The 13,261-nt window shown below is 38.8% G+C and overlaps 1 protein-coding gene across 1 annotated transcript in view; it reads right to left on the bottom strand.

Moving 5' to 3' along the window:
• Positions 1 to 1,837: 1,837 nt before the first annotated feature.
• Positions 1,838 to 13,261, bottom strand: part of LOC127161626 (ribonuclease inhibitor-like) — a gene marked incomplete at its 5' end in the record, with an annotated part of 35,959 nt that continues 24,535 nt past the window's right edge. Inside the window, 7 exons of the mRNA XM_051104354.1 lie at positions 1,838 to 2,553; positions 3,087 to 3,260; positions 3,964 to 4,137; positions 9,312 to 9,485; positions 10,194 to 10,367; positions 12,638 to 12,808; positions 13,016 to 13,189. Coding sequence (XP_050960311.1) covers positions 2,388 to 2,553; positions 3,087 to 3,260; positions 3,964 to 4,137; positions 9,312 to 9,485; positions 10,194 to 10,367; positions 12,638 to 12,808; positions 13,016 to 13,189 — 1,207 coding nt within the window. The remainder of the gene's footprint in view (positions 2,554 to 3,086; positions 3,261 to 3,963; positions 4,138 to 9,311; positions 9,486 to 10,193; positions 10,368 to 12,637; positions 12,809 to 13,015; positions 13,190 to 13,261) is intronic.

The following is a 13,261-nucleotide window of genomic DNA, read 5'->3' as shown; positions in this document are numbered from 1 at the left end:
TTCAGTTGAAGGAGTGAATGAAAACGAGTGAGTGAATTCAGACACTGAGTCACTGGAAGGACTGACGCTTTTGCATAGTTTGTGCTGCTGTTTAATAATCATTTGAAACTGGCAGCTCCAGTATGAAAGGATTTATCTTCAACTCTGTCATGGAAATTATGTATAAACCTAATTAAACAATTTAATAATCAATTTACAATTCATTTATATCTGTATTGTATTACGCTGTACTCTGTGGCAAGCATTTCTCTATCCATTGGGCATACATCAGTTGTACACTCATTATTGCTGTGCATTGTGGGATTGAATGAATGCACTCGATAATGTCCACTACGGTTTTGGACATCACCGAAAATGGCTGTCACCTTAAAAAGTGCCCTATTTAAGCGTATGGGGGTTTATCTTTTTAAAAGGCCTTTTCTCAAATAACATTGTATGTCCTCATCTTTATTTATGCGGTGAAAAGATGTGTAATTAATGATACAACCCCAGATAGCACATGTACGTTCTGTTTAAGATCACTTCATCTGGAAAACATCTGCTGTGTACAAACAGTTTTATATACATTCATACAGCGACTGTACATTATGTCTTCAATGTCCGTCTTGTCTGAACTTCCAGGTTCACAGTAGTTTGTTAGGAACTGTTTTTCTTTGTGGAAGCTTTGCATTTAAAGAGCTAAACAATATTCATCTCAAATCAATAATTTGTGCTTAATTATTGACTTATGAGGCAAGAAACAATATAATAAGTGGGATAATGTACATCCAGCCGGTTGTTATCACAGAATAAACCCTTTCAGGATGATACAAGTCCTGATCAACCTGTCGAGTTTATTCTGTGATAACAACTGGATGTCCTGGACAGCTGGATGTACATTATACTCAGGGTGCGATTTGTGGAAAAACCAGAGGGGGGATGTTTTGAAATGCTTTCATTCATGAAAATAATATTAACTGATGAAGTCCACTGTCACACTTACACACATACAAGGGGACGGAGGAGACGAGAGATGAGTGGCAATCCAGTTCAGTAGTTTATTTACAAAAATCTTAAATAGAAGATGATGCAGAGACGAATAATCAAAGTCCTTAACTGAATGTCCAAAGAACAAGGAGATGCGTTGAACTCTCGAATAGCCATGCCACACAGTCCAGTAACAAACAGGGAGGAGAGTAGAAACCAGCAACGGTAGACCAGACACTGAGCAATTGCCAGAGAGTTCTATTTATAGGGCGTGGCTAACGAGGAACAGGTGAATGCAGTCAGTAATTGGTTGACGCTGAATGAGTAGGCGGGGTTACTGGAGGTGTGTCAGATGGAGGTGGCTGTGGTGAATGCCTAAGGCCACATTTACACATTGCCGGGTATTTAGAGAAATGAATATTTCCTCCCCTCCGTTTTCAATAATAACATTGTGCACACAACATTGTTTTCCAAAAACTTGTAATTTATATCAACCCGCATAAATACGCCGTCGAGCGCCATAATAACTATGCCAAACCTATGGGCAGCAGTATAGGGAAAAGAATAAAGCCATGCAAGCCAATCAAAATCCTCAGAATCGACACCAACGAATAACACGAGACTTTGTGGAACAGGACGTTAAGCATTTTCTGGCAGCATAATGTGACGTTTGAGAACCTAAAATCCCGTTTCTCCCAGTTGACACGGCAACACATAACCGGCATTATCAGAAATCTCCACTTTGGCTGGAGTTTTTAGAAATAATCGTTTTCTGTGATAAAATGGGGTTTTCGTGTAAATGAGAGGCCAAACCGCAGGGAAATATCTGTGTCTTCCATTTGTGTAAATGGGGCCTGACATCCACTAACTGAGCTGTCATTGTTTCTCCAATAAACATGAGCATATTACGACAAGCCTTGTCAGAATGAAGCATGTTTCCCAGGTTTACACCGTTGAGCTGTTGCAGTTCTACCAGGGAGGAATTCACCCCGACAAATCACACCCTGATTAAACCTTACATAAGTAATGTGACGTGTTGCTTGTCAAAGTTAAAAACACAAGAGACAGAGACATTGATCATGTGATGCTGGACGGCTGTGAGCTGAAGCTGGAATCTGCACTGATTTTACCAGCGTTTTCCTACAATCTGACCAAATCTATTTCAAACTGTAATGATTCACTATTACTGATGTCATTAATAAAGCAGGTGTTGTTGTATAAAGCTCTGACAGTGTGCTTTTGTTCTCTTTCCTCCTTTGTGTTCAACATTTTTATCAACTTTACATTTCATTCTGACACAAACCCTTTGAAATAAAGCTTGATGATAATTTGATAAACTTTTTCACAAATATTTGAAAGTATATATTTGTTCACATATTAGAGGTAAATGAATCTCTTTAATATCAGAAAGTGAAGTTTACTCACCTCAGTTTACAGTTTGAGTCTCGTAGCACATCAATGAGCTGCTGCTTTGAGTCTCCAATCATATTGTTTCTCAGATCAAGCTCTTTTAGAAACTGCAGTGCTTTTGTGTTTGTCAAAGACTGAGTTAAAGAAGAAACATCTGTAATTCCACAGTCATAAAGACTAGAAAGAGACAAACAGAGGAAGATCATCTTACAAACAAATCATTAAAGTGAAGAATTTTTCACAAATATAATGTGAACTCAGACTCATTATAAGATACTGAGTATGAAGTGTTTTGGTTTAAACTGTTGAAGTGATTTTAATCATTTTGATTCTTCTATGTGAATGTTCAAAAACGTGTTACTTTAGCTCATTTCAATTAAAATGAACAAGAGCCAAAAATAATTTTTGAGTGTAAAGTCACAAATACACACACACACACACACACAAAAACAAAATAAACTGAACAGTAAACTAATAACACTGTAACTGCTGTGCAGTATAATGATACTAACTCTAGTTTCTCCAGCTTGAATTGTGTGTTCATCAGTAGATCACTGAGGTTTTTCACTCCAGAGTCTCCTAGTTTTCCCTCAGGTCAGTTCTTGAATTTCAGTGTGCACGGATAACCTTCATTTCATCAAGCTGCAATGAAAAAATAACATCACATGATTCTTGGTTTTTCACTCAAAACAGAGTCACTGTACACTAACACTAGTTTCTCCAGCTTGAATTGTGTGTTCATCAGTAGATCACTGAGGTTTTTCACTCCAGAGTCTCCTAGTTTATTCCAGCTCAGGTTCAGTTCTCTCAGGTGTGATGGGTTTGATTTCAGAGCTGAAGTCAGGATGAGACACTGTTTCTCTGTAATACTGCATCTCCACAGACTGAAGACAGAAAGAGAAAAGACAATGAATCAGACAAGTGTCAAGTTCATGTGAGTAAATTCATCATGTGTTAACACCATACAGTGTAATAATTAAAACATTGCCAAAAACATTATATGACCATAAACAAGAACAGAAGAAAAAAAGATTAACAAAGTAGATTAAGATCTAGGATCAACTATAGAACTACTTAAAAATGACATTAAAAATGTGAAAATTGAGTTTAAATGTGAGAAATCAAGACAATTGTGTTTCTGAATTACAATTTACCTAAAGACATTTTAAGAGTAATTTATCATCAATAAAAAAATCATCAAAAATTTTGCAATTGTCTTTCTTTATTTTGCAGTATCTCTGAGTGAATGCAAAAAAAAAAAAAAAAAAAAAAAAAATATGGCTGGATTTAATTTGGTCCATTCATTAATTGCATTGCTGTCATTTGTTATTATTTTGATCTCCAGTGATTGACAGATTTTTCTGCTCCATCATCAGAGGAGAGAAGAGATGTTGTTGTGAGGGAGAAAGTTATTTAGATAAAAGATCATAAGGGCACATAAATTAGAAATACATTATGTGCACGGATAAATCAAGTCAATATTCCATAAAAATAATAACTGTCAACTTTAATTTCACAGAGACTTTATGAAAGTAAACAGTGAACTTTAATCTCACTGTCACTGCTGTACAGTATAATGATACTAACTCTAGTTTCTCCAGCTTGAATTGTGTGTTCATCAGTAGATCACTGAGGTTTTTCACTCCAGAGTCTCCTAGTTTATTCCTGCTCAGGTTCAGTTCTCTCAGGTGTGATGGGTTTGATTTCAGAGCTGAAGTCAGGATGAGACACTGTTTCTCTGTAATACTGCATCCACACAGACTGAAGACAGAAAGAGAAAAGACAATGAATCAGACAAGTGTCAAGTTCATGTGAGTAAATTCATCATGTGTTAACACCATACAGTGTAATAATTAAAACATTGCCAAAAACATTATATGACCATAAACAAGAACAGAAGAAAAAAAAAAAGATTAACAAAGTAGATTAAGATCTAGGATCAACTATAGAACTACTTAAAAATGACATTAAAAATGTGAAAATTGAGTTTAAATGTGAGAAATCAAGACAATTGTTTCTGAATTACAATTTACCTAAAGACATTTTAAGAGTAATTTATCATCAATAAACACTTTTTTGCAAGTGTCTTTTTTTATTGTACAGTATGTCTGAGTGAATGCAAAAAAAAAAAAAAAAAAAAAATGTATGGCTGGATTTAATTTGGTCCATTCATTAATTGCATTGCTGTCATTTGTTATTATTTTGATCTCCAGTGATTGACAGATTTTTCTGCTCCATCATCAGAGGAGAGAAGAGATGTTGTTGTGAGGGAGAAAGTTATTTAGATAAAAGATCATAAGGGCACATAAATTAGAAATACATTATGTGCACGGATAAATCAAGTCAATATTCCATAAAAATAATAACTGTCAACTTTAATTTCACAGAGACTTTATGAAAGTAAACAGTGAACTTTAATCTCACTGTCACTGCTGTACAGTATAATGATACTAACTAACTAGTTTCTCCAGCTTGAATTGTGTGTTCATCAGTAGATCACTGAGGTTTTTCACTCCAGAGTCTCCTAGTTTATTCCTGCTCAGGTTCAGTTCTCTCAGGTGTGATGGGTTTGATTTCAGAGCTGAAGTCAGGATGAGACACTGTTTCTCTGTAATACTGCAATCATACAGACTGAAGACAGAAAGAGAAAAGACAATGAATCGCGATGAGACTAGAGGATGCAGTGTCTCGTTCCCTTCTCAGGGAACCAGGGTTACATACGTAACCTGAGACGTTCCCTTTCGAGGAACTCAAACTGCGTCCTCTAGAGGTCGCTATGGGGAACGGTTATACCCACGCTGCCATGCTGAGGGGAGTGCATGCCAGCATAGAGGCGAGCACTAGGTACCAACTGCCTTAAGCTTAAGGGAGTTGCCCCTGAGACGTAGTGACGGCTGTCAGTGACATTATCCCCTTCAGCCAAAAAGCCCAAGCTTTATACCCTCCTGGGGTAGAGCTCAAAGCTTGGAATTAGAAGATATTCCTTTAAGGGGATATGGCTGAATGCCTAGGGTTTCACCTAGGTTTGGCCTGTCACGCAGGGGGCTACCGTGGGCTCTGCATAGGTTCCCTCAGAAACTGTCCTACAGAACATAGGTAGCAACAACCTGCTCAAGAGTGGTATCCAAGGTGTCCGGGAACAACCAACTCAGAGAATGGGCACGAGTTTGAGCATGAACCCATATCATAGAGGGTGTGCAAGAACTAGCGCAAATATTACCATTCCTTTAGCCTGGCAGATGCTCTGGAGAGGGACCCAAGGTGACCGGGGTTTTAACCATCTCGAGAAAGGGTACGGGCAATAGCGCGTGAATCCCTACCATAAAGGATTTTAGAATGGACGCAAAGCTCCGGTGCATTCCATACCACAGTGTGGATTTTAGAAAAGTGCCCCAGGGTTCACGTGTGCACTTACCATATACATGGATTTGAGAAAGCGCCCAAGGGTTCGTGTGGGCCTTACCATAAGAATGGATTTTTAGACGTACCGTTGACATGCTCCAACAAGAACCCTCCTGCAGTGAGGGAAGCATCATCATGTCCTGGCAGCAGAGAAAGCACTGTATGGCTGCATAGATGGCAGCAGCGCCCCCAGCCCTCAGGCTGTGCTGTGGGTATATTCTTGCGGGGCCAAGAGCCACTACCAATCCAGGCAGTCCTGTGCTAACCATCTCGACAAAAAGCACAGGCCTTGTTCCAGCAAGGCCCGCAGAACCTCACGAACGAGGGCCTAGACCATATCCAGTGTTCCTCAGAGCACTGAGAGGGGTTCCCGCAGAAACACCGTCTACTCATATGATGGTGAAAACCACCGTGGTCAAGCCCACTCCTCAGAGGGGCGACTCACTACATCACCATGATAGTATGAGGATAGGTCTGTATAATGATTGGGTGGATACCCTGGAACAGGAAGCCCCTCAGGGCAGGACGCAGACAGAGTGTTTCCTCAGTTAGGCGGCCTGAAGGCATACATGTCCAGTCAGGGGGACCAGGAAGCTCCTGCGAAGAAAAAAATTTCTGAAGAGTTTACCTGGAGGTAGGGCCGTAACCCTAGTAGTAGTGCTGTAGTGAGAACCTGAAAGCCAAAGTGGCCATGATGTCTCCATGATGAAGGCAGATCCAGAACAAGCAGGCCACAACCATAGTCAGAGACCAGAGGGGGGTACTCGAAGAGGACCTACTTAAAAGACGGAAACACAAGAGACGGGTCCGAAACATACAGCAAAGGAGACTAGACACATGATAAAGGATCATACTCACCCATCCGTGCCCCGTAAAGAAGGCCTAGGAAGAGATCCAGATCAGATATGACAGGGAGCCACCTCTATAAGACTGCACAGAGAGCAGTAGCATCCCCAGCCCTCGGGCTGTGTTTCAGGTATTCTCTTAAGGAGGCATGAGCCATTCTCACCCCACACAGACCTGTGCTTACCATCTCAATGGAAAGCATAGGGCCCCGCTCTATCAAGGCCCGCAGAACCTCGAGAACAAGGGCCACAATGTAGCCAAAGGCTCCTTGGAGCACCCAGAGAGTTTCTGCAGAAATGACTCTGACTCGTAAGATGGTGAAACATAGCGAGATCAAGCCCACTCCTCTGAGGGGCGACTCGCTAGATCACCAAATGGCATGAGAATAGGTCTGTATGCTAAAGGTGGAATCCACAAACAGAAGGCCGCTGAAGGCGGGACGCAGATAGAGGGTCTCAGCCAGGTGGCCTAGGTCCATGTGTCTATCCAAGGGTGTCCAGGAGCTTCCTGCGAGAAAGACTTCCGAAGAGCTTACCTGGAGGTAGGACCATAACCCTAGATGTAGTGCTGTAGTGGGGACCTGAAAGTTTCCCAATCGATATGCCGAAGGCAAATCCAGGCAAGCAGACCATAACCATGGTCAAAGACCAGAGGGGGGTGCTTGAAGAGGACCTACCAAAGGAAACACACAAGACAGGTCCCAGAAATACAGCATGGTTAAACACATAATAAGGGATCGTACTCACCCACCATGGTTCCCACGCCTGACTCCAATTACCAGAAAGACCCTCTTGAGAAACTGCCCAGACCATCATAGTGGATCACCTACTTATAACCCTAACAGGGGAGATAACACCATCTAGGCAGCAATCACAGAGTTAACAGGAAAGGGAAATCAACCACGATTGACCTGACCACAAAGAATGGGCTGTCTACTTACATCCCAGGGAGGGGAGACAGCACTTACCTGGCTAGGAGCAAGGAGACCGCTACTTAGAAGCCCTAGGAAGGGGAGCGGTCAGCGAGCTAACACCTGGCTATCCTCAGATAGACAGCTCTATGAAAGGGGACAGGTTAACACACAGCTAGCCTCAGATAGCTGCACTTAACCACATAAATAATGCAAAAAACTATAACCATCCTCAGATGACTATACTATCCTCTTCATTTTCTGTCCATATCCTCGAGTATGGCAGAAAATGAACACTACAATCGCAATGCGCAGCACATGTTCAACCCCCTGGGGAGCTGAACACGCTCCGCCCACACGCCAGACTCCCCCGGGAATCAGGCGGAACGGAGCCGCTGCCGCGAATGCGTTGTTAATGCCAGAGAGGCGAGCACACTCATGCAAATTTGGGTAAGCAAGACTCACCTCCCTCCTTTGCGAATGCATCGTGATGAGCACATCCAGTTCCCTCGTGAGCTAGACGCGCTGCTCCCGCCACACACACACAGCTCGCAAGCTTTGTGCAAGTGGCTACGAGAGTGTGCTAGTCCATCGCAAGAAAAGCACTGAATGTGACGATCGCATTCAACTCCCTCGAGAGATGAAAGCGCAGCTGACTACCGCACACACACAAGCCCTGTGTAAGTGAGTATGAGAGCGTGTGTGCCTCTCGTAACAAGGAATAATGCAAAGATCTCATTCAACTCCCTCGAGAGCCGATATTCGCTTAATTCCTCACCATATAAGGACCGTATGAAAGGTGTGGGTATCAGAGCGTGCTTGTCTCTCGCAAGAGATAAGCAAAGAGTGCAATAAACTCCACTGGAGCAAAAAGCGCTTGCTCCTTACCACGCATCGTCATACGCGAGCCGAAATAAAAACATTGGTGAGAAACATGCACTCAATTCGAGCTTTGTATACAGACAAAAGGTCAGTGAAGACGAAGAAGAGAATGTTGTGTTCTACCGGTGTCCTTTTATACTGTGGTCGCACCGGTAGTGACGCACCGGCAGCGACGAGTCGCGCCGGAAGTGACGTCGTAAGCTGTCGCCGGCCAACTCTGTTGATGTTTTTGTATATAGACTTCAGACACGGGTCACGGAGATGGCGTTCCCCATAGCGACCTCTAGAGGACGCAGTTCGAGTTCCTCAAAAGGGAACTTTATATGACCAAAAACAAGAACAGAAGGAAAAAAAGATTAACAAAGCAGATTAAGATGTAGGATCAACTATAGAACTACTTACAAATGACATTAAAAATGTGAAAACTGAGTTTAAATCTTAGAAATAAAGACAAATGTGTTTCTGAATAACAATTTATCTGAAGACATTTAAAGAGTACTTTATCATCAATAAACACTTTTTTTGTAACCATCTTATTTTGTACAGTATGTCTGAGTAAATGAAGAGAAAAAAAAAAGACATGCATGGCTGGATTTATTTAGGTCCCTTAATTAATTGCATTGCTGTCATTTGTTATTATTTTGATCTCCAGTGATTGACAGATTTTTCTGCTCCATCATCAGAGGAGAGAAGAGATGTTGTTGTGAGGGAGAAAGTTATTTAGATAAAAGATCATAAGGGCACATAAATTAGAAATACATTATGTGCACAGATAAATCAAGTCAATATTCCATAAAAAATAATCACTGTCAACTTTAATTTCATGGTGACTTTATGAAAGTAAATAGTAAACTTTAATCTCACTGTCACTGCTGTACAGTATAATGATACTAACTCTAGTTTCTCCAGCTTGAATTGTGTGTTCATCAGTAGATCACTGAGGTTTTTCACTCCAGAGTCTCCTAGTTTATTCCTGCTCAGGTTCAGTTCTCTCAGGTGTGATGGGTTTGATTTCAGAGCTGAAGTCAGGATGAGACACTGTTTCTCTGTAATACTGCATCCATACAGACTGAAGACAGAAAGAGAAAAGACAATGAATCAGACAAGTGTCAAGTTCATGTGAGTAAATTCATCATGTGTTAACACCATACAGTGTAATAATTAAAACATTGCCAAAAACATTATATGACCATAAACAAGAACAGAAGAAAAAAAAAAAAAATAATAAAGTAGATTAAGATCTAGGATCAACTATAGAACTACTTAAAAATGACATTAAAAATGTGAAAATTGAGTTTAAATGTGAGAAATCAAGACAATTGTGTTTCTGAATTACAATTTACCTAAAGACATTTTAAGAGTAATTTATCATCAATAAACACCTTTTTTTTGCAATTGTCTTTTTTTTTTTACAGTATGTCTGAGTGAATGCAAAAAAAAAAAAAAAAAAAAAAAAAAAAAAAATGTATGGCTGGATTTAATTTGGTCCATTCATTAATTGCATTGCTGTCATTTGTTATTATTTTGATCTCCAGTGATTGACAGATTTTTCTGCTCCATCATCAGAGGAGAGAAGAGATGTTGTTGTGAGGGAGAAAGTTATTTAGATAAAACATCATAAGGGCACATAAATTAGAAATACATTATGTGCACGGATAAATCAAGTCAATATTCCATAAAAATAATAACTGTCAACTTTAATTTCATGGTGACTTTATGAAAGTAAACAGTGAACTTTAATCTCACTGTCACTGCTGTACAGTATAATGATACTAACTGTAGTTTCTCCAGCTTGAATTGTGTGTTCATCAGTAGATCACTGAGGTTTTTCACTCCAGAGTCTCCTAGTTTATTCCTGCTCAGGTTCAGTTCTCTCAGGTGTGATGGGTTTGATTTCAGAGCTGAAGTCAGGATGAGACACTGTTTCTCTGTAATACTGCAATCATACAGACTGAAAACAGAAAGAGAAAAGACAATGAATCAGACATGTTGTTCATATGTGAGTTTAATTAATCATGAGTAAACACCAAACAGTGCAATAAATAAAATGTTGCTAAAACCTGGAAATATTGTAAGTAAATAAATAATCACACACCAACAAAGTAAAACAAAAAAGGATTTGAGGAAACTAGTTACATTTTAACCCTGGAGAATCTTTAGTCAGACCGAAAAAAAAAAAAAAAGGTTTGTGATTTCTAATTTGCTAAAACCTGAAAATAATATAAGTGAAACAAACAATCAATAAAGTAAAAAAATAAATAAATAAATAAATAAATTGGATTTGGATTTGAAGATACTAGTTACATTTCAAGTCTGGAGAATCTTTAGTCAGACCAAAAAATTATTTGTGGTTTGTAATTAAGATACAGAATCAACTATAAATAACTATAACTATAAAGAACCACTTTAAAATAATATTAAACATGTAAAAATGGAGTTTAAATGCAACAAATTAAGAAAATTCTGTTCATAAATAAAAATTTACTTCAAAACATTTTAAATGTGTAGTTTACAGTCATCAAATACAACTTTTTGTGATTTTTCTTTACTTGTTGTGTCTAAGTGAAACAGCTTTTTGAACAAGAAAAAATGCAGATCGGGAATTCATTTTGGATGAAAAGATGGATAATTGTTTGCTATTGCTGTGATCTCATGCGATTAATAGGATTTACCACCCTCACATCATCAGACGAGAGAAAAAATGCTTTTGTGAGGGGAAAAGGATCATTATTTTCATTAAAGAAAACGGAAAATCTGAGCATATCACACCAGTCCTCAGGTCCCTACACTGGCTTCCAGTTATATTTAGAATTGATTTTCAAGTACTTTTACTCATTTATAAATCACTCAATGGCCTAGGACCTAAATACACTGCAGATATGCTTACTGAATATAAACATAACAGATCACTCAGATCATTAGGATCGAGTCAGTTAGAAATACCAAGGGTTCACACAAAACAAGGGGAATCTGCTTTTAGCTATTATGCTGCCCGCAGTTGGAATCAGCTTCCAGAAGAGATCAAATGTGCTAAAACATTAATTACATTTAAATCTAGAATCAAAACTCATCTGTTTAGCTGTGCATTTACTGAATGTGCACTGTGCTACGTCCGAACTACTTGCACTATGTATAATCATTTTCTGTTTTTAACTGTCTTAAGTTTATTTTAAATCAATTTTTAAATTAAAAGTGTCTTTTATTGTTGTGATTATTGTTTTTAGTTTATTCTAATTCCTTTTACTTGCACTTTGAATTACCTTTGTGTATAAAATGTGCTTTATAAATAAACTTGCCTTGCCTAAAGATCACAAGGACTGCTATACGTAAGCCGTCCGCCATATAGGAATGTCTGTAAACACCTGAGAGCCGGTGCAACTGCAGTTTAATGCATGTATGAATATTTATATCTATAGTAAACTTCAGAAGATGCTTTTGCTAAACACAATAAAACAAGACGAAACTGTTAGCTAACAAGACATTTAAAAGATACTTCAGTTTAAAAACCTGTAATATTGAGTTAATACATATTAAAACCACAAACCAACATGTTCTTATCTCTGAAAGTTTATCCAGTTTCCAGGCAGGACTAATGGGACTGATTTGATTTAATGGGGATTATAAATAAGAAGTGGGTGGATTTTTATCATTGTAGGGTGGTTGTGTTCACACACTGTCAACACATATTTATGTCCAAACATCACGGAAAAGTAGATTTTGCATTATAGGTGCCCTTTCTTTCAGTCTGTGAATGCCTGTCCACATACGTTGGTGGTCAGTGTTTTTAAATTGGTCTTCAATCCTCAGTTTGTAGTCAGTAAACAGGATTTCATTCAGCAGTCACAGCAGAAGTGAGAGACAACATTTAGTCTATTCAAAAGTTAGTATGAATCTATTCTAAGAAGGCTGGAAGCTGTTTTAAAAGCAAACAGTGGTAAATACACTAATAAGATACTGGCTATTTCTAATGTGCTCAAATTATGTTCTCTAACCTCTGTGCACTTAAAGGGGTAGTTCACCCAAAAATGAAAATTACCCCATGATTTACTCACCTCAAGCCATCCTAGATGTATATAAATCTCTTTTCAGACAAATATAATTAGCTATATTAAAAAATGTCCTGGCTCTTAAAGCTTTATAACGTGGGGTCAGACTCAAAGGAGAATTAACCATATACTACTGTAACATTACTAGTCATGTGAAATGATGTAAGATACTCACTTCAGTGTGTTGAGTTGACAGTGTTTATCCTGCAGTAGAGCAGCGATCTGATTCACTCGTGTGTCTCCTAGTTCATGTTTACTCAGATTCAGTTCTCTCAGGAGTAACAGGTTTTTACCCACAATTCCAGTCACATACTGACAGGCTTCATCTGCAGCAGGACCCAAAAACCTGCAGAAGAGAAGATAAAACAGGATTCAATTCAGTTCTTAAGCAAACTTGATGTAAACAACATCTGATTCTAAAACTACATCAAATTCAATTTTTGAATTTACTTTAGTGCAACACTGAAACAATATTTCTAAAAAAAAAAAATAATAATAATAAAAAAAAAAAGTCACCTGAATATAACTTATTTGGCATTACTTCATCTCTCACCTCAGTGTCTTGAGTTGACAGTTTGGATCCTGTAGCAAATCACTGAGCTCCTTCACTCCTGATTGTCCAGGATCATTTCCTGTGAGATCCAGCTCTATCAGGTGTGAAGGGTTTGATCTCAGGGCTGAAGCCAGAGCTTTATAACCTTCTTCAGTGATACTGCAGTCTGAAAGTCTAGAACCAGAATGAAAATGTCACATTCAGATGATTAATCATTTATTCTAGAAATTACCTAAACAACGTAAA

Source organism: Labeo rohita, unplaced genomic scaffold, assembly GCF_022985175.1.
Source record: "Labeo rohita strain BAU-BD-2019 unplaced genomic scaffold, IGBB_LRoh.1.0 scaffold_697, whole genome shotgun sequence".
Classification (NCBI taxonomy): Eukaryota; Metazoa; Chordata; class Actinopteri; order Cypriniformes; family Cyprinidae; genus Labeo; species Labeo rohita.
The sequence above is the reverse complement of the archived record's forward strand: the minus strand, read 5'-3'. Positions and strand labels throughout refer to the sequence as shown.